Below are 25,102 nucleotides of genomic sequence, written 5' to 3' on the forward strand. Positions count from 1 at the left end.
GATGTTGCTGGCGTCGGTGTGTATCTCGGTAGCAGCCTCCTCATCGAAGTGAGCCAGCACAGGGGTAGTGTGCAGCCGTTGGCGCAGCTCTGTGAAAGCAGCCTGTTGCTCGGCAGTACAGCGTTAAATGGTTCAGGGGTTCGGCAATCTGGGAGAAGCCGGCGATAAAACGACAGTAGTAGGCGCACAGAGCAAGGAAGTGTTTGTGCGTTTTCTTCCTAGTAGGAACGGGGGATTCGGCTACGGCGGCAGTTTTGCCGGGATCGGGTCGAACACCGTCGGCACTCGCAACGTGGTCAAGAAACTGGAGTTGCTCGTTGCCGAAGTGGCATTTTTCGGGCTTGAGCGTTAAATTGGCCACCCGCAGAGCATCTAATGCAGTCCGCAGGCGTTCAAGATGTTGGTCAAGGTTTCAGAAACACGACCACGTTATCCAGATAAACTAAACAGATTTGTCATTTGAGGCCAGCGAGGACAGTGTCCATCATGCGCTGCAACGTCAACGGCACCGAAGAGCTGCAGCTTAAATTCATATAGGCCGCCGGTTGTGATAAAAGCAGGTTTCTGCCGGTCCCGTTCGTCAACCTCGATCTGCATCTTTAAATTAATCGAGGAAAAGTACTCGGCGCGGCGAAGTCTATCGAGTTAGTCGTCGATGCACGGCAGTGGGTACACGTGGCAGGTGGCTGTATTTATAAAGCGGCTGTAAAGGAATACCTTGCTGCAAAGTAGAAAAATCTTTCATATGCGTGTTCGCGTCTTTTTCCGTCCCGACTATACCAGCGAGACTTGGGAAATGAACATTCGTCGTACGAGAGGCGTCACCACAGCCTAAGACGCCAGCCCATTCCGCATGGACGTCTAGGCGTTTCAAACTGCACCAAATAACTTTAACGTAACTGCGACAGTATAAGGGACTAGGAGTTCCGAAGATTTTGTCCAATTTCCACTTCAATGCCCGTCACTGTGCACAGAAGCAGGTCTACAAAGTGTGTTCTCTCGACATTTTATTTTCTCCACGATTCGTTATTACGCACGACTCACTTTATGGACAGTTTTTCTCGGAAACCAAAATTTTCCGCATTAACGAGTCACAACTTATATAAATACCAGGATCTCTCAAACAACTTTGCGATTGAGGAATCATATTCTCTTTCGAAGACGCATATCGCGATGAAATTTAAAAAAAAAACGTATTGGCATCATTAAAAGTGGAAAATGGCAGAGGACGTCTTCGTGCACTCAATGTTTTGAGAAATGTTAATTTCTGCAATCACTAGATGGCATGAAAAGGCCACCCAAAATTCGTCTCGAAAGAAATAAATGCGTGCCAAGCCACTGAGCCAAAGTTGCATACAAAGTGCCTTAAACGCAAACACCGTCTGCTCATGCAATCTGGCGCCACCTATCGCTAGCATGAACTGCGCATGCGCGCTAGAAGCTGGACCACTGCAGACCGGGAGAAAGGCAAATAGTACTCACTACAATGTAAATGGGAAAAGCAGCTGGGGAGCATCAGCTAACAGCACATCTGTTGGAGGATGGAGGGGACATCGTGCTAGAAAATCTAGCCACCCTGTATACGCAATGCCTTATGACCTCGACCGTACCAGAAACTTGGAAGAATGCAAGCATTATCTTAATTCATAAGGGAGACGCCAAGGACTTGAAATATTACAGACCGATCAGCTTACTATCTGTTGCTTACAAGGAATTTACTAAGGTAATCGCTAATAGAGTCAGGGCAAACTTAGACTTTAATCAACCAAATGATCAGGCAGGCTTTCGTAAAGGATATTCCACAATAGATCATATTCACACTATCAATCAGGTGATAGAAAAATGCGCAGAATATAACCAACCTATATATATATAGCCTTCATTGATTACGAGAAAGCATTCGACTCAGTGGAAACCTCCGCAGTCATACAGGCATTGCGTAATCAGGGTGAAGAAGAGCCTTATGTCTAAATACTGGAAGATATTTATAGCAACTACACAGCTACCATAGCCCTCCATAAAGTCAGCAATAAAATTCCAATAAGGAAGGGCGTCAGGCAAGGAGACACGACTTCGCCAATGCTATTCACCGCCTGTTTACAGGAGGTATTCCGAGGCCTGAATTGGGAACAGTTGGGAACAAGAGTAAATGGAGAATACCTAAATAATCTGCGATTAGCTGATGATACTGCCTTGCTGAGCCATTCAGGAGATGAACTGCAAATCATAATAAATGAGTAAGACAGGCAGAGCAGAATGCTGGGTCTAAAATTAACATGCAGAAAACCGAAGTACTGTTCAACTGTCTAGCAAGGGAACAGCAGTTCACAATTGGCAGCGAGGGCCTGGAAGTGGTAAAGGAATACTTAGGGCAGGTAGTGACAGCTGATCCGGATCATGAGAGGGAAATAACTAGAAGGATAAGAATGGGATGGGGCGCATATGGCAGGTTCTCTCAGATCGTGAATGGCAGTTTACCAATTTCCCTCAAGAGAAAAGTGTACAACGGCTGTATCTTACCAGTTTTCACCTACGGGACAGAAATGTGGAGGCCAACGAAAAGGGTTCAGCTTAAGTTAAGAACAACGCAGCGGGCCATGGAAATAAAAATTATAGGTGTAACGTTAAGAGACCGGAAGTGGGCGGAGTGGGTGAGGGAACAAACGCGGGTTAATGACATCCTAGTCGAAATCAAGAGGAAGAAATGGGCTTGGGCAGGGCATGTAATGCGAAGGCAAGATAACCGCTGGTGCTTAAGGGTAACGGAGTGGATTCCAAGAGAAAGTAAGCGTAGCAGGGGGAGCAGAAGGTTAGGTGGGCGGTTGAAGTTACGAAGTTTGCAGGCAAAGGGTGGAAGCAGCTGACAAAGAACAAGGTTAATTGGAGAGACATGGGAGAGGCCTTTGCCCTGTGGTGGGGGTAGTAAGGCTGATGATGATGATGACGACAAAACCAGTAGGAACGGAATGTCGTAGCGATATTAATCGTCTTGAACAAACAGCGCGAACAAAGACGAGCACAAAAGACAAGAAAGCGAACGACACGGCGCTGTCGTTCGCTGTCGAACGCCAATAGAGACCGCACTCGCGTGAAAAGAATAAGGAACTAATGAAACAATGAAAGGCGAGCACCGCAGAGGGCAGTGGACACGGGGTAATGGGAACAGTCCAAGCTTCCCCTCCCTCCCGATATCTTCTTCCAGGTGGCCTCTAATCCCAGTTTAGCCCAACTGGCTCACTCCCAACCTTCTCCGTCAGATGGCGCGCAAAGCCACTTGGCCACTTGTAGGAGGCGCGTCAAACACCGACGGCACTGTCCGCGCTTTTTTTCTCTCCCCTAGATTCATTGGCTCCGTGACCAAAAATGTTTGCTTGCAACCGCCGTACTTTATTTTTGCGACGCCTCATAAAAGCCCGCTTCTGTAACCATACCGGCCAAATGCGGTTCCTCCCCGGTTCCAGCGGTCAGGAAAGAGCAAAAAAGCACTTACAGGATGCGCAGCTTGTTCATTCCTTTGAAGTCATCCTTGCCGATCACGCTGATGTTGTTCCCTTCCAGGTCCCTGCAAAGAAAATGACAGAAAGGTGTCTACGCTAAAGGCTGCATCCCCCGCAAGTTGGCAGACGGAACCCTCAGCAGGGTTCCTTTTTCTTTTCGACAACAAACCTATAGATCAATATCCAAACACTGTAGCGTCTAGACCCCATTGCCCACCAACGTACGCTTTCTCTCCTGCCAAACACAACCAGGTATAGAATAATCAACCCCATTTTTGGCCGTTTTCAACTGTCACGAAGCTCACTATATGTGCAGTCGTCACATCACTAAACAACCACGATCAGACCGGCACTATACCCAATGACTTGCAATGCGTTCACTGAACAACTTGCTTGAATACTACGCACGGCGATCAATTACTACGGCCGACGACAAGTATGATCGCCCTTATTATCGTCTCTTCACGCAACGTCTGGCATCCCCCAGGGAGCGTTTCTGGTGCCACTCTTGACTGCGATTAATCATTGACGTCGCTGTCAACGTTATGGCAAAACATGAGCGCAAATGATGCAGTTCTTTACTTTGCCACCTTTTTGCTTGCTTTACTGGGCCTCAGGCCCCTCGCAGTCTACCCTCTTAGCTTTCCGTCTCAGGGCCTCTGAGGGCCATTTTCAATACTTCACGGCGAAGAATAAACATTCCAATAATTTAACTTTTTTTAGCTTGGTAACCAGCGTTCGGATGCCGTACAGTTACATAAGCATGCCGCCTTCCATGTAGATTACGTCGTGACTTCTTTTATGAACTCGTCATCGCCGAACGGATTTCCAGCGTCATGCTTTTTCAGAAGAAAAAACAAGTGAAAATCCAGGTCCGGGCTATATGGCGCATGCTTCTAAATCTCACACTTGAATCTTGCCAGAAGCGAGGTGGTGGCGTGCGCGGTGAGGACTCAAGCGTTGTCATAAAGCAAGTGTAAGCCACGTGTTGGAGTGGATTCCAAGAGAAGTTAGGCGTAGCAGGGGGCGGCAGAAGGTTAGGTGGGCGGATGAGATTAGTAAGTTTGCAGGCAAAGGGTGGGCGCAGCTGGCAAAGGAAAGGGTTAATTGGAGTGACATGGGAGAGGCCTTTGCCCTGCAGGTGTAGTCAGGCTGATGATGATGAAGGCACTTGCAAAGCAGTCCCTTCCGTTTGCTTTAAACAGACTGCGGTACTGTTCCAAAGTTTATCAGTATTTACTTAACTACATTATTATAACAGAAGTAGACGCGTACAAGTACCTTTGCATCACGCTTTCTAATAAGCTAACTGGTCTCCTCACATATCTGCTATTTGCTCCTCAGCTATTACGTGGAAAGCTACGGTCCTTGAGTAGGAAAGCACAAGTTAAACTTTTAGCCTATAATGCCTGCGTCAGAGACAAACTCGAATGTGCCTCCATTGTAAGGGATCCGCATATAAGAAAGATATATTGTAGCTCGAGCGAGTTCAGAGAAAAGCTGTACGCTACATCTTCAGTACATATAAAAGAAATCATTCTCCTTCCTTATTGATGCAGCAACATATAGTAGACTCTCTCGAATCTCGTCGCAAATTCAGTTGGCTCGCATTTTTGCACACCTGCCTGTCAGGTGAATTCAAATAAACTTGCCGAATTGCGTAAAGCCACATTGTGCCACAAGGACACCCTCACTCTCTAGCTTCAATTTTTTTCAAGAACAAACTCCTTTAAATTTTTTTTTTGCCAGAACAATAAATGAGTGGAATTCCTTGCTTTCGCACACTTTCGTAGCAAGCGACATTATTAAGGAATTAGAGCTTCAATTTGTGTGTTGCTAATTGTATTTCACTCGTAATTCATGTTTTGCCTGTGTTTTCTGTATGTCACGCTTGCTATGTATGAACTTCCATTTTGTCACAAAAGCCCCTCCTGCCTGGACCATGTATATGTATGGTCTGGAATATCCGCAAATAAATAAAATAAATAAATAAATGTGGAGCAGAATTAATTGCTGTGTCTGGAGGCGTGAAGCCAACAAGCAGAATGCAATGCCAGTTCCAGAGATCTGGAGCCACCAGCTGCCTGCTTGAAATGCGAGTCTTGAATTTCTGCTGCGTTGGGGAACACATATTGCATCAGTGCAGTGATTGCTGTTTGGATACAGGCGTGCAGTAGAAATCCCACGTTCTGCCCTTGAGCCCAGAACTTTGTCTGCTCCCTTTGCGGAGCACGTCAGAAATTTTCGCGCTTGACTCATTTTCTGCATGAACTCACTGATCTGCATCTGGGGACATGCCTTCTGCACAACTTCTTGTAGCCGAATTCTTCAATGAATAAAGGTGTTGAACACTTCGGGAACGAGTGCACAAAATATGCCCGCCGATTTTAGCGAATACCATCTTGGATTTTGCTAAGACAATTATCAGTGACAAGAAACAACCTCTCATTCGTTTTTTTCGTTTTGTCATAAGCATCGATCTTGCGTTCCGAGAATACAAGGCATCAGTTCACCACATTCGTTCGGTCCTCAACGCCGCAATAAACAACACAAGGCTGTCAGCGAATGTCCGCCGGTGGTACGCCTCCTTCGTGGAGAACCCGGACTAGAATATTAGCCACCTTCAGCGTGCCGTGTTACAGGAGTACCGGAAGCCCGCCCACCAGCAGCAAGCACGCGCTGATTGGTGCCGATGCGTTGCGCGCAACTGCTTGGCATCTGGCGCCATCTGGCGGCCTCAAGGCGATCTGCGCATTGCTCCCGGTACTCCGGTCAGGGTAACACGGCGTGCTAAAGGTGTCTATTAGGGAGAATAATAGCATATTGTTAGCGTGATTACGATACCGTTTACCATGTTGCCGGACGCCGGGCTCTCTGTTTAGAACTGCGCACACTAAAAGACGTTTTAGCACACAGTCGCTCCCGTAACGAGTTAGGGTACGGCAAAAACGAGCGATGATGGCAGAAGCCTCAGCATTTATTGCAAACAAAAAAACGCATGCATTCAAAGCATTTGCATGCAGTGAGATGCTACATGCACTTTAATACCATTTTTCTCTGCATATAAAGACGTGCACGTTGCTGTTCAGCTAACAGCCGGCTCAGCGGCTTCTCAGATGCTCCCATGAAGCTGGCCCGCTTTGCCTACCCTGGCCAGCAGACCATTTTACTGCGCGGTAAGTGTTGCCTACACAAAACTCATTGCGTTGCGAACGCTGTAAAAAAGCACTACAACGACACCTACATTTTGCCGTGCCGCACGCAGCGTTACTTTAGATTTTTGGATGCATGGTTTGGATGTAAACACAGTGGCGCCTTCTAGTGACAGTAAGTCAAAGTGCTTCAATTCCGGGCTGGAGAAACTTTTTTTCTTTCAGCACTTACTGATCAATACGGTAAGGGCATTACCATGCAGTATTTTTTTTTTTTCAAGGAAGAAACCCATGAATGAAAGTAGACAAAATTGTGAACGCTCGCACAAAGCCGAAAAACTGCGGTGTTGTCGTTGTTATTTTGGCTATGTACACGGTGGAGCACTATATACACGGCATATAGCTTGCGAGTATGTTTTTGCAGGCTAGTTGCTTTTGCAGGCTATATACACGGCATATAGACTTAACTGCTCGAAAATCGCCAAATTAACTCAAAAATATGGGCTAGTTGTCATTTAAACCTCGGCGTATTAGTGAGAGTATGTGAATTAAAAGTGAATGCCTTCATTTAGAGCGAGAAATGGCGCCGAAGAACGCGGCGGCGCTGCTGCATTTGGTCCGAGGCGGCCGTGCAGTGCGCCGCCATGTTCACGAGCGAATGCTAACTCTCCGCAACGCTAAAAAGCTCCTGTAAAGTGCTAGCGGCCCGGTAATGGTCGGCGCATGCGCAGATGTGGTTAGCCGGGCCCGGTAAACGGTAACGATACGCTTTCACTCTCTACAGTGGCGTGAACGGGGGCTGCTCCTATTGTTCGGCGCGTAGCGGTATGGTAGAAAGAAACGGCAGCGCTGTAGTCGCTCGCACATGAAGCGAGGCAGCCTGCCATCCGCTTATTCCTACTGCGTCTCGGCACGGAATGCCCTTCTTCCGCGTCTTTTCCTGCTTTTCTGTTACTGATGTTCCCCAAGAGGCACTAGGATGGGCAAATGACTACGCAAGAACAGGCCACGAACGCGAGTTATCTCTTTTTAAGTTCCCAAAGGTGCAGAGCAACGGTTTGTTTGGCAAATAACGTTTCCAGATTTTCCGCCGCGGTGGCTCACTGGTTATGGCACTCGGCTGCTGCCCCGAAAGACGTGGGTTCGATCCCGGACGCGGCGGTAGCATTTCGATGCAGGCGAAATGCCAGATGCCCGTGTACTATGCCATGTCAGTGCACGTTAATGAACCCCAGGTGGTCGGAATTTCCGGAGCCCTTCACTATGACGTCCCTCGTAGCTTGAGTCGCTTTGGGACATTAAATCACCAGTGACCATAAAACGTTCCATGGATTTGACTTGTCCTAGGCTGCGGCTGTGCTGCGTGTCCATTTCTGCCCTTTTATGCACGTTTGATTTTGAAGGATCATATGCGCACATCAGAAACGCTTGACACAGGCGCGTTTCCGATACTTCTACCTAACCTTCCGCCTAACTGAGCAGGAACACTCCAGTTGCTAAGTCCAAAGGAGAAGATAGCAGATGAAGGCGCCGGGAAATACCAGGCATAATTGATCTTGCTGCACAAGTCACGATATTCAAACAGGCGGCAATGATACCGATGATGCAGTATAGGGGACGCTCACGCGAATCTTTCGCCGAAGCAGACGAAGTTCGTCTGTTTCGCCGACCTCCACATACGCATCATTTACATATTTTAAGTCGCATGCTTTCCCAGTGTTTACTTGCTCCTTCTACTTGTTTTGTACGCCAAACATGGCCACAAAGAAAGCTTCGAATCATATGAAAAATTACAGTTAAGAGAACAATCAAGCAAGAACGCATCCGTGAACTTGATACAACGCGGAGTGCTGGAGCGTATTATGAATGTACTACAAAAAAAAAGAGAACAGCATTAGCATTATGAATCGATGTAAATCGGACCGAATGTCGACGCACAGGAAGAATAAAAGGAAGTCGCCAAGAGCAATAAAGTTTCGGACACCGCGTGAAAGCATTTTAGCACCATTTCCTTTGGAGCTATTTGCTCATGGTTAAAGGACTGGGCATGGTTGCACCGCGAGCGACATGACGTTAAAGAACCATTTGGTATTTCTGGTTCAGGTGAGAAAAAAGTTCTCTAAATGCTATCGCAGCAACAATGTGTTCCTTCAGGTGCTGCCGTGCCCACGGCTAGTGTGTTCGCTCCTTGGTGATTTCATTGTCTCACTTAAGCATACATTATTACTTGCCGCTGACGTGGAGAGTAACCGTCGCCCGAACTCGCAAGAGCTTCCTTCTGAAATCCGTAAAATGGCTGCCGACATAGCTGCTATTAGAAAACAAAGCTGCTACTGAATCACTCGCAGCCCAACACGCCAAGCTAGATTCGTAGGCTGAAATGGACAGCAGACTTTAAAAAGTTGAAAGCAGAATAAGCCAAATAGGACAAACTTTGTCTTCCTTTGCGCTAAAGATTTGACAATTCGAAAACGCAAGGAGGCGGTCAAATCTTATCATCTTCAAGACCTTCAACGCTAAGTGGCTGTCAGGGTTATCAAGGATAAGTTGAAAGTGTAAATTGGAGGAATCGAAAGACTGCACAGCCTTGCTTATAAGAAAGAAGGTAAAACACAGCCGCAGCGATGGCGTAGAGGTACAGCGTCCGCCTCGCGGGCAAGAGGACCGGAGTTCAAATCCTGGTGCCGCGCAATTCTCCACCGGATTTTTAAAAGAAATCCGCGTGTCGATGGAATCCGCCTTTTTCATTTTCCTGTGCTGCCACCTCGCGTACAACGCTGGAAGCTCACTGGTAGGGTACTGCGCGCCCAACCCGGCCGGACTGAGTGCCGCTGCGAAGCACGTTTTGTTGGAATCTGTCGACGATGGCCTGTCCTGGGCAGCACATGGTACCTGGAGGACTTCTAGGATTGACTGATAACTGGGTGCGAAGTCCGAGGCAGGCTGCAGTGCCCACCGAAGAGCAAATTCTTCAGTATCTCCGATCATCCGACATGCGATGCGAACACCAGCTAGCAAGGGCCGCCGCTTCAGAGATGAAGGCTACATTCGAAACGTAATGTTCAATGAAATATCCCCGATCAGTGAGGTTGGCGTTTTCCGCTGTATATGCCTGCCATCGTGTACGCCGTAGTACAGAAAACGACTGGGGACAACAGTTTTCACAACCAATCGTTGTGCTCAAGCGCTGCAGAATAGCTACACGAGCTATAAAAGCACAAGCGCACTCGCAACAAAGCCGCTCTGTTAGCATTTCACTGTATTTTCCCACAACACACCGCTGCATAGGTTAAACAAGCATGCGCGTCCCTAAAGATGAGCGCGAGAGGCGCACATTGATCCATTCCGGCGATACCACGCAGAGGTGTTCATCATGGATATGATTCGAACACACGCATAACGCACCTTCTTCTTCTGCCTCTTAATACATGGCACATACCCACACGGGGGATTGGCCAGGGTGTAGTGGCATAAACAAGGAAATTTCCATAGGAGATTATGACAAAATTTTAGCACCATGCGTGAATGCTCTCGTAGCTTCTTTTTCGTTGCCCGCTCCATGGCGCGTTGAAAGCGGCTCACAGCACTTGCCCATTTGGCCTTCTTGCTTGAGAAAGCAAAAAGCGTCGGGACGAAGTCTGGGTGCCGCGGTGACATTCGAGACCTTACTGCCCATGAATAAAACACTTCGTGATAGACTGCACACGCATTTAAACACAGTACCTCATCCGTACCTGTCACAAAGTGATTCCCGCACAGTCTTGACGTGCTTGACGGTGCCCAAGGGCGGCACGATCGTCGAGCCGACGAACTGCTTTTACCCACGCTTCGCGTCGAAGGCTGTCCCGGGAAGCGCTCGGAAAGCGAAAAAGTCCCAGTTTACTTCCCTTTACATATTGGGCATTGCTGCCGTATGCAACACATTTCGTAGGTATCGCCAAATGCGTCGCGCTGACCGCCCGACGGCTGCAGCAACGCACTCCGCGTAGGAAGCCGGTTTGTTTACACTTCCACGACCGGTCTCGATTGCAGCGAGCGACCCTTCCAATATGTTTCGCGACACCGCCGCCAGGGGATGGGCGCATGCGCAGTCGCGTCGTGAAAAAGGCGGATTGCATAACGAGGCCTGGGGTGCGCCCTTATCTCGGTGACCAGAACCGACAACGCACTCCTTAACCAGAACAGGATTTGGCCACCCTGGTGTAGTACTTGGCCACAACCATGATCAAATCAATTAACCCTCGGCCATCAGTCCCCAGCTGCTGCGGAGCAACTGGCCACGGCGGCGGTAAGACCTGTGACGCAGCAGACGGTGCTGGGAATCTCTGGCTCCGGACAGGCCGCCATTGGAATCTGAACCTGGCAACGTTTAACGCTAGAACCTTATCTAGCGACGCTAGCCTAGCAGTGCTGTTCGAGGAACTAGGGAACATTAAATGGAATGTCATAGGGCTTGGTGAAGTTAGGAGGACCGGTGAGGCGTATACAGTACTAAAGGACGGACACATACTGAACTATCGAGAATTAGCGGATAGACGAGAACTAGGTGTGGGATTCCTCATTAAACAGGATATAGCTGACGGCGTAGATAAGTTCTATAGTATTAACGAGAGGGTGGGAGCTATCGTTATTAGGCTCAATAGAAGGTACAAGCTCAAGGTGATGCAGGCCTACGCGCCCATATCCAGCCATGATGACCAGGCCGTTGAAAGTTTCTATGAAGATGTAGAATCGGCAATGAATAAGGTGAAATCACACTACACTGTACTGATGGGCGGCTTCAATGCAAAGGTAGGCAAGAAGCAGGCTGGCGACCACGCTGTCAGTGACTATGGGATATGTTCTAGAAATAGCAAGGGACAGTTATTAGTCGTATTAGCAAATAGAAATAATTTACGCATAATGAATACCTTCTTCCGCAAACGAGAGAACAGGAAGTGGACCTAGAAAAGCCCCAATGAAGAGACTAAAATTGAAATCGACTTCATACTATGCGCTCAACCTGGCATCGTTCAGGATGTGGCCGTCCTCGGAAAGGTGCGCTGCAGCGACCACAGAATGGTAATGCCTCCAATTGGCTTAGATCTTAAGGGAACGGAAGAAGCTAGTTAAGAGGAAGTCCATTAACGAATTAGCGGTAAAAGGGAAAGTACAGGAATTCAGGATGCCGCTGCAGAACAGATATTCGGCTTTAAGTGAGGAACACGATCTTTATGTCCATACAATGAACGATAACCTGACAGCAACCATTATGGAGTGCCCGGTAGAAGTAGGCGGCAGGACAGTTCGACGGGATACCGGCAATCTATCTTAGGGCACGAAAGATGTGATTAAGAAGGTCCAAAGCATGAGGGCGTCAAACCCTGCAGACAGAATAGAAGTAGTAGAGCTATCGAAGCTAATCAATAAACGCAAGCGCGCGGGGGGGGGGGGGGGAGGTTGGCCGACATATGGAATTTTAATATGGAGAGAATCGAGCATGCTCTAAAGAATGGAGGTAGCCTAAACGTGGGGAAGAGGAAACAAGGCATAGGCAAACACCATATGTATGCGTTAAGAGACACGGGGGATAATGTCATTAGCAATATGGATATGATAGTTAAAGTAGCCGAAGAGCTCTACACAAATCTGTGCACTAGCCAATGTAATCAAAACGTTAATGACAGAGACAGTAGCGCACAGCAATGCGTCATCCCGCCAGTAACGGAGGAGGAAGTAAATAAAGTCTTAGAAGCAAAGGAAAGGGGAAAGCAGCTGGGGAGGATCAGGGAACAGCAGATATGTTGAAGGATGGAGAGGAGATCGTGCTAAAAAAAGTACCCACACTGTATACGCAATGCCTTATGACCTCGACCGTACCAGAAGCTTCGAAGAATGCAAACATTATCTTAATTCACAAGAAGGGAGACGCCAAGGACTTGAAAAATTACACACCGATCAGCTTACTATCTGTTCCCTACAGGGTATTTACTAGGGTAATCGCTAATATAGTCCGGGCAACCTTAGACTTTAATCAACCAAATGATCAGGCAGGCTTTCGTAAAGGATATTCCACATTAGATCATATTTACACCATCAATAACGTGATAGAGAAAGGCGCAGAATATAACCAACCTCTATATATAGCCATCATTGATTACGAGAAGGCATTGGAGCATTAGACTCACTGGAAACATCAGCAGTCATAAAGGCATTGCGTAATCAGGGTGTAGAAGAGCCTTATGTCAAAATACTGGAAGATACTGCACAGCTACCATAGTCCTCCATAAAGTCTGCAATAAAATTCCAATAAGGAAGGGCGTCAGGCAAGCAGACATTATCTCGCCAATTCTAATCACCGCCTGTTTACGGGAGGTATTCCGGGTCCTGAATTGGGAAGAGTTGGGAATAAGAGCAAATGGAAAATACCTAAATAATCTGCGATTCGTTGATGACATTCCCTTGCTGAGTCACTCAGCAGGTGAACTGCAAATCATGGTAAATGAGTTAGACAGCCAGAGCAGAACACTGGGTCTAAAAATTAACATGCAGAAAGCCAAAGTAATGTTCAATAGTCTAGCAAGGAAACAGCAGTTCACAATTGGCAGCGAGGGGCTAAAAGTGGTAAACGAATACGTCTATTTAGGGCAGGTAGTGAAAGCTGATCCGTATCATGAGAGGGAAATAACTAGGATAAGAATGTGGTGGAGCGCATATGCCAGGTTCTCTCAGATCATGAAAGGCAGTTTACCAATATCCCTCAAGACAAAAGTGGACAACAGCTGTATCTTACCAGTTTTCACCTACGGGACAGAAATGTGGAGGCCAACGAAAAGGGTTCAGCTTAAGTTAAGAACAACGCCGCGGGCCATGGAAATAAACATGATAGGTGTAACGTTAAGAGACCGGAAGTGGGCGGAGTGGGTGAGGGAACAAACGCGGGTTAATGACATCCTAGTCGAAATCAAGAGGAAGAAATGGGCTTGGGCAGGGCATGTAATGCGAAGGCAAGATAACCGCTGGTCCTGAAAGGTAACGGAGTGAATTCCAAGAGAAAGTAAGCATATCAGAGGGCGGCAGAAGGTTAGGTGGGCAGATTTATTTAAGAAGTTTGCAGGTAAAGGGTGGATGTAACTGGAAAAGGACAGGGTAAATTCGAGAGACATCGGAGAGGCCTTTGCCCTGCAGTGGGTGTAGTCAGGCTGATGATGATGATGAAAACACGGCCTGTGATATTAAGGCTGCTTGATTTCAGGGACAAAATTAAGATATTCAGGAGTTCCTCCAAGCTGAAGGGATCAAGTTGGTCTGTAAGCGAAGGCTCTTCTTAAAGGGTTCGAAATATCAGGAAGCAGCTTTGGGACAGTGCCAAGCCGAACAGAGATAATAAAGAGAAAGTTTGCTTGGTTTTTGATAAGATTAGAATAAACCGAGAGCTGTTTGCCTGTGATGAAGTACAGCAAGAGTTCCCATTGAAAAAACGCAGCCAACCAAGGAGCAAACTCATTTTTGGTGAGACAGCACGAAGCGTAACTAGTGAACGTAAATGCGAGAATCGTAACCAACAATTAAGGCGGCTGAGCTTGAAGCCTTCCAGCTTGAACACACACCTGATATTACTGCTATTACTGAAACTTGGCTTTCTCCTGACATATCTAGTGATGACATCTTCCCATCCGGGTACACTGTCCTCCGAAAATACAGATGCTCTCGTGGGGGGTGGTGTGGCGATTGTGATAAAAAAATAGCTTTCATGTCACACCGATGCCTGACATTATCAATATTGAAGCACTTTGGTGCAAAGTTCTCATAGGCAAACTGGCTTTCTATGCAGGGACAATGTATCGACCTCCAAGCTCTAGCTCCGATGTATTACATGAATTAATTGAATACATGACATGTCACCTTAAGTGCTCAAATAGAATTATACTAACCGGTGACTTTAATCTTCCTGGCATATGATGGGAATTCTTCAAAAGTGGTAATGTGGATAGCGCATGCGCAGAGGCTCTTTTGGACATGACTTTTAACTTTGATCTTAAGCAGGTAATCCTTCAGCTCAGAAGTGTCACCGAGAACTGCCAAAACATTCTAGACCATACTTTTGTTAGTGATAAGCTTGCCTGTGAAGGGGTTTCTTCGGAAACAGTTGGTGGCTTGCCCGAACACAAAGCGACCAAGTCTACTTTTACATGCGAGTCGATAGCATAAGTACGTTGATAGAATAAGAAGGTAGGTCTACGATCGGGATCGCTCTGACAACTTCAGAATTCTTAAATATTTATTTGGAACAGTGTTATTTCGAGTTTCACCATCATTTTAACGATTCTGATGTGTCGACCGAAAAGCTGTGGTAAATTTTCAAAAATCACTTTGAGCACTGCTTGACAAAGCATGTGCCAACTAAAGTCAATAGTATACAGAAAGTTAACCCCTGGATAACGCGAAAAATTATACAGGTGAAAGTGAAAATGTCCAGGCTGAGGAAAGTCACAAATTTTCGTGCCTATGTACACTGAAAAAATCCCTGAAAATTTCCGTGCGCTCAATGTAGCCACAATGTTAGCGAAAGAAAAATACCAAAATGTTACCCTTAGTGATTTCTTGCACTCTTCAACTAAAAAATTTTTGAGATACTTTAATTTATTGTCTCATAAGCAATCTAATCTGCCGCCAAGTGAAGCTCTAATTTGAGCAGAAGAGTTTAACCGTTACATTAAATATGTGTTTACAGCTGACAATGGCATATTACCCGGCAGCGACCCTCTGAATTTGATGGCACTTCAAAACTTAAGGAAATAGCAGTAATTAAACCTGGCATCCAGTCCTTAATGCTTGCCATTGAGGTCAAAAAGGCCAGTGGTCCAGACGATCATCCAAATCCTTTCCTTAGAAGGCACACAATAGGGGTAAGCAAATATCTTAGGCTGTCTGTGAGAAATCACTAAAAACTAGTGAATTACCACGCGACTGGAAAATAGCTAAAATATTACCTCTTCATAAGAGTGAAAGTTAACAAAGCCCTTCTGATTATCGCCCCATTTCTGTCACTTCTAAAGCTTGCAAAATTCCTCAGCCCATTATTCTAAAACATATCATGACTTACGTGGAAGAAAACAATTTCACTTGTAGCAGCCAATACGGTTTCCGCAAAGGCTTGTCAAAAACAACGCAATTAATCGAGACAATTCATGACCTCGCCTTAACTATCGACAATCGTGGGCAAATAGACATTTTATTTCTCTATCTATCCAAAGCATTCGACCGAGTATCGCACCCAAAAATGTTTCACAAACTACATATACTATTTGGCTCTGGGAATATAACACTATGGCTTCAGGCTTATCTGACTAATCGGCTCCAGTTCGCTAGATATGAAAGGCAACTTTCGGCATGTGCTGAAGTAGTGTCCGTCGTGCACAATATTAGCTCCATTTCTTTTTCTTAGCTTCATATATGACATTGCAGAGAACATCGACTGTACGGCCCGTATGTTCGCATGCGACTGTGTCACTCACAAAGAAATTAGTAGTAATGAAGATCAATTAATTCTTAACAACTCACTAGTGCAAGTTTCCGAATGGTGCAAACACTGGCAGATGACGCTTAACTTAGATAAAACTATCTCTATGACAGCAACCAGGGAAAAAAATCCTGTAATATTTACTTATGGCATTGAGAACCAGAAATTAAATAAAGTTGATTAACATAAGCAGTTAGGAATTTCGATCTCACCAAATTTGAATTGGAATAGACATGTTTCGTAGGTAAGATCTAAGGCACTCACTGCGCTCTATTCGTTCAAGCGTTCCTTAACATCTCTGCACCTGACACCAAATTATTAGCGTATACTTCACTTGCTCGTTCAGTACTAGAATATAGCATAATTTGTTGCTTTCCGTCGACTAACCATTTCGTTGAGCAATTAGAATGCGTTCAGCGAAAGGCCGTTAGATTCTTGAAAGAAGTTAGGACGGCGCTAAAATGACAAAGACAAAGAGGCACGAACACAACAGGACGGGCGCCAACTTGCAACTGAAGTTTATTGCACCAAACCCCTACATTTTATGCATCAACTGAGCCGTATCACAACAAGCTTATCACAACAAAACGCAATTTCTTCAATAGTCAGAACATCGGAAGTAGGCGCTACTTTTACAGACCAGAGACGCCTTCTGCACTATCCACTTGATAACAGCATTATTCTTACTTTATAAGTCCCCAGATTAAATGATTGCGCAACCCACATGAAAGCAATTGATCATCCAAATGATACACACACGCTTGGGCAAGGCAACCAGCGCGCAAACTCAACAATCGCGATTTAACACAAAGAGTGAAAATGAAAGAATGACCAACAACAAACGCGGAAAATTTGGTGGACATGAAAACTTAAACCTTCGGGGGAACCTCCCAGCGTCAATGTACTATAATTATCGTCAAAAATTAAAAACCTTTGAGAAAACCTCCCAGCGTCAAAGTGCTACAATATTGGTTTCTACACAAACGTCTTTTCGGTCGATAAAACACATCGATGAAAAATAATGTATGCAGAAAACTTGCAAACGTTGAAACCTAAAGACAGCCTTCGAGAAACGCCACCTCAGCGTCACTAATTGAAATGGACGGCCTACTAACGCATGCGCTTCCCGCTTTCTTAATAAAAAATGCCTCCACAACTTCTCGCTCAAATCTGTCTTTACCGCTCTTCAAAAAAGTTGTTTTGCTCAGATCCGGACTACACCCCTTGCACGTCTTGCAGTGATCTGCAAGGAAACTTCCATGATGTTGGCGCACATTCCGCAAGTGTTCACTGGCACGTTCATTAAAACAGCGACCGGTTTGCCCTATGTAAACTAATCCGCAGCTTAGAGGAATCTGATATACAACTTGTGATCTGCATTTCGTGAACAGTTTTTGATGTTTAATAGGGCAAACCGGTCGTTTCTTGTCCGGTTTTGACATTGTGCAAATCTTTGACAACTTTGATGGGGCCGAGAACACAACCTGCACCTGATGTTTGCTTGCGACTTTTTTTATACCATGGGACACCTTATGCATGTACGGAATCACAGGGACCAATTTTTTTTTTTTTGGTTATCCTGGCCCCGGACCAACCAACCTTTCCGATGTTTTAGATGCTCTCAAGCAGCTAGAAGAACACCATGCAGCCATGCGTGCCGACCTTGATCAATTGAAAACAACCCAAATCAGCCATGAAACACAACTAACTGCACTTTCAAACCGAGTAGCAGTGCTCGAATTAGACGAGCGTAAAACAGTATCACCATCAAAACAGGTAGAGACTAGCCAGATTAGGCAGGACATCGCTGAACTAAAGGCCGCCAACATAGACGCGAAGAACAGAATGCGCCGAAACAACCTGCTCTTTTTCGGCTTAGATGATAGCGACAAAGAATCGTGGACTGAATCGGAGGAAAAAGTTATTGCGCTGTGCAAAGAAAAACTAGATTTGAATCTAGAACCAAGCGCAATAGAACGCGCCCACCGCATTCGTCAATTCTCAACGGAAAAAAAGCGACCAATAATAGTTAAAATGAATCACTACAAGGCAAAAGAAAGCGTGCTTGCATGTGGTCGTAAATTGAAAGAAACACCTTACGTTATCCGAGAAGACTTCGAATTCGCCACTCGACTCGCTCGCTACAAATTGGTTCAATTCATTAAGCCCCGAGGGTGTAGCTTTAAGCTTCGATACGATAAACTTATCGTTGGCGAGAAATATTACACCTACGATCATGCCTCTGATACCATAACAGAAACAGATACGAACACCAAGCCCGCGGCAAAGATAAATGGAGCACAGGACAATACACAGCAGGCCTCAGAGCAAGCCAAGTGACACTCTACTGAACTGCATGAACCGATTCCGCCAAGCAATCGTCATTCACCCGCACTCATCAACATCGCTTTTACTAATATACGGAGTATTCTACCTAAACGCCATCAGGTTCACAGTTTCATTGAAGTCACATACGCCGATATGGTCATACTCACAGAAACTTGGCTGCACCCAGAGATAGAAGACCACGAATTGTTCCCTTCAGACTTCCATTTCACCACATACCGCAAAGATCGCACTAACCGAAAAGGGGGAGGAGTTCTAATAGCCGTTCGTAACACTCTGCAGTCCTCGATTATCCGGCATGATAATATCCTAGAAATGATCTGGGTATGCCTTCACAACGCCTCCGGAAAGCTAGTGTTCGGTGTCTGCTATAGACCCCCAGACAGTCACGTATCATTCCCCGATTCCCTACGCCATGAATTAACGATTATGAGGAATGAGTATCCCAAAGCACCCATATTTGTTTGGTGATTTCAATTACCCACAAATTAACTGGTCATTGCTCTCGACACTAAGTTCGACACCTGCAAACGAACAGAAACTTTTTTCTAGAACTAACCCTTGACTTTAACCTTCAGCAAGTGATAACAAGTCCAACGAGAGGAGACAACATCCTAGATCTTTTGCTCACAAGTCACCCGGACGACGTAAAATCCATTACTGTCCTTCCTGGATAAAGCGACCACAACCTTGTTCACATCTCTATGACGCTACCTTTAAAGAAGAAATCACCAACCAGCAAACTGATAAAAGACTACAAAAGGGCTGATTTTGATGCTATGAGCAATGATCTTGAAAAATTTTTCGACAACTTTCGTTGCACTTATCTAAATCGCACACCTAACTCGAACTGGAATTTGTACAAAGACACCCTACTACATTTGGAAAGTAAGCACGTTCCAACACTACTTATTAAATCAGATACCAAAAATCAATGGTTTAACAAACGCCTCAAGTCTCTCCTTGGCAAAAAGAAGCGCCTGTATCGAACAGCAAAACTTTAAAATAGTCACTTAGCATGGGAAAAATATCGCTTGTGCGCCCAACAGTATACCACAGAACTGACAAGTGCTAAAGATAAGTTTTACTCTCAAGATTTACTATCAATCCTTCACTCTAACCCCAACAAATTCTGGCGCATGCTATCTAATAAACCACAAGATCGCCATGTACAACTCCTAGATGCTGATGGAGAACCAATCAAAAGCGATGACTGTGCGACCGCGCTCAACAATTACTTTACGTCAGTTTTTTCCGCTGCTAACGTTACTGCTAATGAACACATTCCAGAAATCTCACTCTCAGAAATGCCTAAAATCGAAATTAACCCTGATGGTGTATCAAAGCTTATTGCCTCACTGAAAATATCTACATCTGCCGGCTGCGATCAAATTAACAGTAAGCTACTAAAAAATACCATTTCATTGTCTAGCCAGGTATTGCATCTAATTTTTACGCATTCCTTAGATACCGGGGTTGTCCCTGACGATTGGAAAAAAGCTCAAATTACACCCATATTTAAAGCGGATGACCGCACGTGCCCTAACAACTATCGTCCCATTTCCCTCACTAGTATACCGTATAAACTACTTGAGCACATTATTTTTTCCAATCTTATGACCCACCTAGAATCAATGAACTTTTTCTATCCGAATCAACACGGCTTCCGGAAGCAGCTGTCATGTGAGACCCAGCTCGCCGAATTCACCCACGACATTCTACAATACTTAGATAACCTTGTCCAGATCGACGCTATCTTTCTCGACTTTTCAAAAGCATTTGATCGTGTTTCCCATAATCTTCTTCTTTTTAAGTTGTCAACGCTCGGCATTCCACAAACTTTGCTCTCCTGGCTAGAGCAGTTCCTTAAAGGACGTAAGCAGTTCACCTGTGTTAATAACTGTCGTTCAGCTTTTTCCGACGTAACATCCGGCGTACCTCAAGGTGCAGGCTTATCACCTCTTTTATTCCTCATCTACATCAATGACCTACCGATCAACATAAAATCAACGCTACGTTTATTCGCAGATGACTGCGTAATTTACAGCCCCATCCACGGCGCTAGCGCCATTGCCGCTCTTCAACAGGATCTAACCACTATCTCAGCGTGGTGTGACAAATGGCACATGCCTCTTAATCTAAATAAATGCCAATCCATATCATTCTCCCGCAAAAACACAGTTATTGATAGCACTTACAACATAAAATCGGTCGCCGTCACGAGAACATCATCTTATAAATACCTAGGAGTACACATAACATCATCGCTGTCATGGACAACACACATTCAGACCATCTGTTCCAAAGCATCACGCACACTTGGTTTTCTCCGGCGCAATCTAAAATCTGCATCACCTGAAGTAAAAAGTTGGCATACATAACATTCGTACGTCCTAAATTGGAGTACGCGTCATCTGTCTGGCATCCATCACAATCGTATCTCATCTCAGACCTTGAAGCCATTCAAAATCGCGCCGCCCGTTTTATTACATCGCAGTACTCAAGAAATACCAGCGTAACATTACTAAAACGATCCCTCGGCCTTCAAACACTAGCAACTCGCCGTGTTATTTTCCGTCTATGCCTCTTTCACTCTTTCTTTTATCGCTCACCAAGACATTTGTTGCTGCAGCCACCCCCACGTACGTCATCCCGCCTAAACCACAGTAACCCAATCGCACGCATTAAAACCCGCACCTCCGCAATGAGCAGTTCATTTTTTCCCGACGCCATAGTGCTCTGGAATGGCCTTCCCGACAACGTAATAACATGCTCCGATCGCCGCCTTTTCCGCGAGAAACTGGCTAATCACTTCTCATAAACATATTCATACTGCGACACCGAAGTGCCAACTATTCCTTGTTTTCTTTTTGTATGTTTATTTCTTGCTTATAGTTTGTATATTATTGTACACTTTTTTGATACCCCGTGTATTTTTCCCCCTTTCTTTCTTTTGTGTTCTCTGCTACTACCCTCCAACCTGTATGTACGCCCCCCTTATGTAATGCCTTCGGGCCTTTAAGGGACAAATAAATGAAATAAATGAAATGAAATATTTCTTTAACCATATAAATTGGTCTTAAAATATCCCATTTTCTTCAAATATGTTTTCAGTCCTACGATTCGAACCTTATGTAACCTTTTTGCTTTTGAGACAACCTTCCAATCGCTTTTTGCTAATTTCCACCGGATATTTGTTTACATGACCATTGTTATCTCTAAACCCTAGGTCCTCAGGGAGAGTGACTGTGCCTGCATCTACATCTGGATGGATACCTTCACATTCGAGTATGAGGTGTTCAGTTGTTTTTTTTTCAGGTTTACCACACAAACCACATGCGTCATCTTCATCATTAAATTTGTTTTTGCAGCTGCGCGTTCTAAGACACCCTGATGTAGCCTGTAGCGTGCAGCGTTGTGCCCGGCTCCCGAAGAAGAGGACATGCCCCAGCATGCTCGGTGGGCGTGCACAGATCAGAACTCGACGGCTACGCGATCGAATCTCGGCGCTGCGCCTTTTCGGCTTGCCGGCGGCTCCGCTCCCTCCTGGCTGAACAAACGGGTCCTCTTAATAAATTTGTGAACATCAGACATCTTAGGCTTGTGTCTGGTATCTGCATTTCGCAAGCTTCAAAGAGTAGGGCACTGCCTATTGAGTTATCATATGACGATTCGTTCGTCCTCTGCCTTTCCCCATTTCGATATAGATTTAGAGTCACATCTTTTCCATAGAATTAATCCAGTAGTTACCGTCTGCGTTTTTTTACCTGTCGCTTAAACCTCTTTCTCCGTCCTTGTTTCCTGCATACTTACTGGTTAGTTTCCTAGTCCTTTTCCGCCATTCCGAGTCAACGCTCTTTCTGTATAAGGATTACGCGATAGCGTAAGGAGGTCGTTCTGCTGAAAACTCGGAGTCAACCGTCGTCCAGCGTCACTCGGAACAAATTCCATAATTCCTTTGCTCAGAATATAGAAAAAGAAAATAGATGGCATTGGGTTTCGAATCCACGCTCTCTGCGTGTCTGAAGGCCACGCAAGGCACATGCCGCGAAGGTAGTCTTGGCCAAAAGTCTTAAGGCCACAGAGTTCAGTTGCAGCGAAATCAATGTTCCTAGAATGCACTGTATAGCGGATCATTCAAAGCACAAGTCAAGCAGGAAACGTCTCTACCGCAAGAAAAAACCTTCTGCTAGCATTTCAAGGCCATTGGGTCATTAATAGTGCCGTAATGACTCTGTTATGCGGCTGAAGCGAAAAGCCCTTGGCCTCACGACTTTTTACCTAGACTGTACGTTGGTTCAAGCGTGTCAGAGGGGCACCAAGTGAACGCGTTGTGTTGTGTATGACTTAGTAACGTGTGTTTCTATTTTATGGGAATTTAACGTCCCAAAGCGAATCGGGTCATGAGGGACGCTGTAGTGAACAGCTCCGGAAATTTCGACCACTTGGGGTTCTTGAACATGTCCTGACATCGCACAGTACACGGCACTATAGTGAACCAGAATATATTGCAGTGGCACGACCGGGAGGACGCGCCTGTCTTTGTGGCGGCCCATTATACTCTGGAAAGCCACTACTGTTCCCTCTCCTAGAGCGGCGCGGCAGGCTGGGCCTCGCGGGACAAGGATAGCCATTCGTCAGGTTGCCTCTGCTGCTGTGTTTGGGCAGCGCTGTGGAGGGCTTCCTCGTGCGGACCGTTCGCCCAGTGCACCTTCGCCGCGTGCGGCATGGCCAAAAGGCGGACACAGTGCTTCGCTCTAGGCTGCCGCACGGGCCACCCAAAGCGTCGTTGCCCGCCGCTCCTCATGGCGACGACCACCGCAGGCAGGATGAAGCTCTCACCGTTTGTTCGGCGGTACGTGAACATCAGTTTGAACCACACTTGGTTCTGCACGACTATGTGCACATAATAAACGGCGATCAAGTGCGGATTCCGCGAGAAAAGCCGTCGCTTGCTTCCGGCCGCGGTACCAACACTGCTTCCAGACTGCCCGACGAGTATCTCTCTGCAACAATACTGCGACGAAGGCCAGAGAGAAAGGCTCTACTAAGTACTCAAGTGGCCAAGAAGAGAGCGCGCCAACCTCCAACTGAGCAGGTGTTAAAAATCGCTCGGTAGACTTTGAACAAATCACAGTTCCGCCCAGCCCATCTCTGATTTATTCGGCAAGCAGCTGTTTACCATGCGTAGAACGTCGCATGTACGCTGAACTCCATGCGAAAAAATTACGGGCTGATCAAGAATTTATCTGAAGGTGGGCGTGAGCGGGCCGAGAGCGACGGTGGGAGGGCGGACGCTGCGGGCGGGTCGACGCTCTTAATGATCTTGCGTGCCATTAAGAATGTTGACAAACTGCCCATGAAGAATTTTTACTGCGTTTCAAGACGACGTCGTCCAACGACGAGGCGCAGAATTCGCAAGATTGGTCATTCATTGCCCGCTCATGTCTATGGACAGCTTTTACTTGCTCCGCACATTGAAATTAAGTGGCCGATTCGAGCCGACATAGAAAGGCAAATGAACTTTTTCTACCACCTGCCAGAAATGCGTAACGCGACGCAGACTGATTTGCCAGCATATTCACAACCAGAAGTGTTAAAATAATGAGTAATCGCACGTGGAAGGCCGATGCGTTTAGATAACAGCACTGATTATTACGAAATCTGCAATTATTTCTTGCGGGAAAGCCCCAGAAACCGTAGGCCGCCGCGCTACAGCAATAGGTAGAGTTGCAGTGGCGTGGCATCCGTTCGAAAACGAGCCGCCTGCGCGTAGCCGTTTGTGCCACTAGAATATATTCTAGTTCACTATACACGGACCTCTAGAATTTCGCCGTCAATTGGGACATCAAACCCCCATAAACCAAACCAAGCCATTTTCAAAGCGGTACTCCGCCTTTTTGATACAACCAATAATTCGATATATCCGGACTTGACTACACTTTTAATGGTTTCATTCAAATAAAATTATTAACAGCAGTTACTGTCTTGTAATCTAACTGTGCCTCTTTACGCAAATCTGCGCAGACTAGACCCCAGTCGCCCTCACAACGCAGTGGTTTTCCCTGCCTGCCCAAAGCAGGCCTCCCGTGGTCTGAGCAGTGACGGCGTAGTCTCGATCTTTCCTCTATACGCCAGTCCAGCCGGGGCCGCCCTCGTCTCATGAGAGCCTACAAATTACAAGTCGAGGATTCGATATTTAATTCACTTTTACCAGTAATGGATTCACTTTACTATGCCGCATAGGTTCAGTGCAAGGATACACACACTTGCATTCGCTGCTACAAAACCCCTTCCAAGCGGGAGCACTTTGCACAGCAGAAATGTGGTTTAGCTTCTAACGAAAGAGGTAATGTTTTCTAAAGAAAGTATGCTGAAGACTTTAGCACTGGGGAGGGAATTTCACGCCTTATGTGTGCTGCGCGGAGACAGCTCGTTGCACCCGTTACAATCAAATCAACATCTTCTTTGCGTTACAAAGCAAAGTCTGTTCGCTCGAAGCCTATGCTTTCCATGATTCATGCCAAACGGGAATCGCACATCATGCAGCTAAGCATGCTGGCAATATTCCTCGTGACAAGCCTTAAGGGTCAGCATCTTCATTC

General features: G+C 46.0%; 1 protein-coding gene across 1 annotated transcript in view; it reads right to left on the bottom strand.

The window, feature by feature from the left end:
* sli (slit guidance ligand) overlaps positions 1–25,102 on the bottom strand; it is a 408,240-nt gene that overhangs the window by 326,197 nt on the left and 56,941 nt on the right. Inside the window, exon 2 of the mRNA XM_077643187.1 lies at positions 3,491–3,562. Within this exon, the coding sequence (XP_077499313.1) occupies positions 3,491–3,562 (72 nt within the window). The remainder of the gene's footprint in view (positions 1–3,490; positions 3,563–25,102) is intronic.

This window comes from Amblyomma americanum, chromosome 1, assembly GCF_052857255.1.
Source record: "Amblyomma americanum isolate KBUSLIRL-KWMA chromosome 1, ASM5285725v1, whole genome shotgun sequence".
Lineage (NCBI taxonomy): Eukaryota > Metazoa > Arthropoda > Arachnida > Ixodida > Ixodidae > Amblyomma > Amblyomma americanum.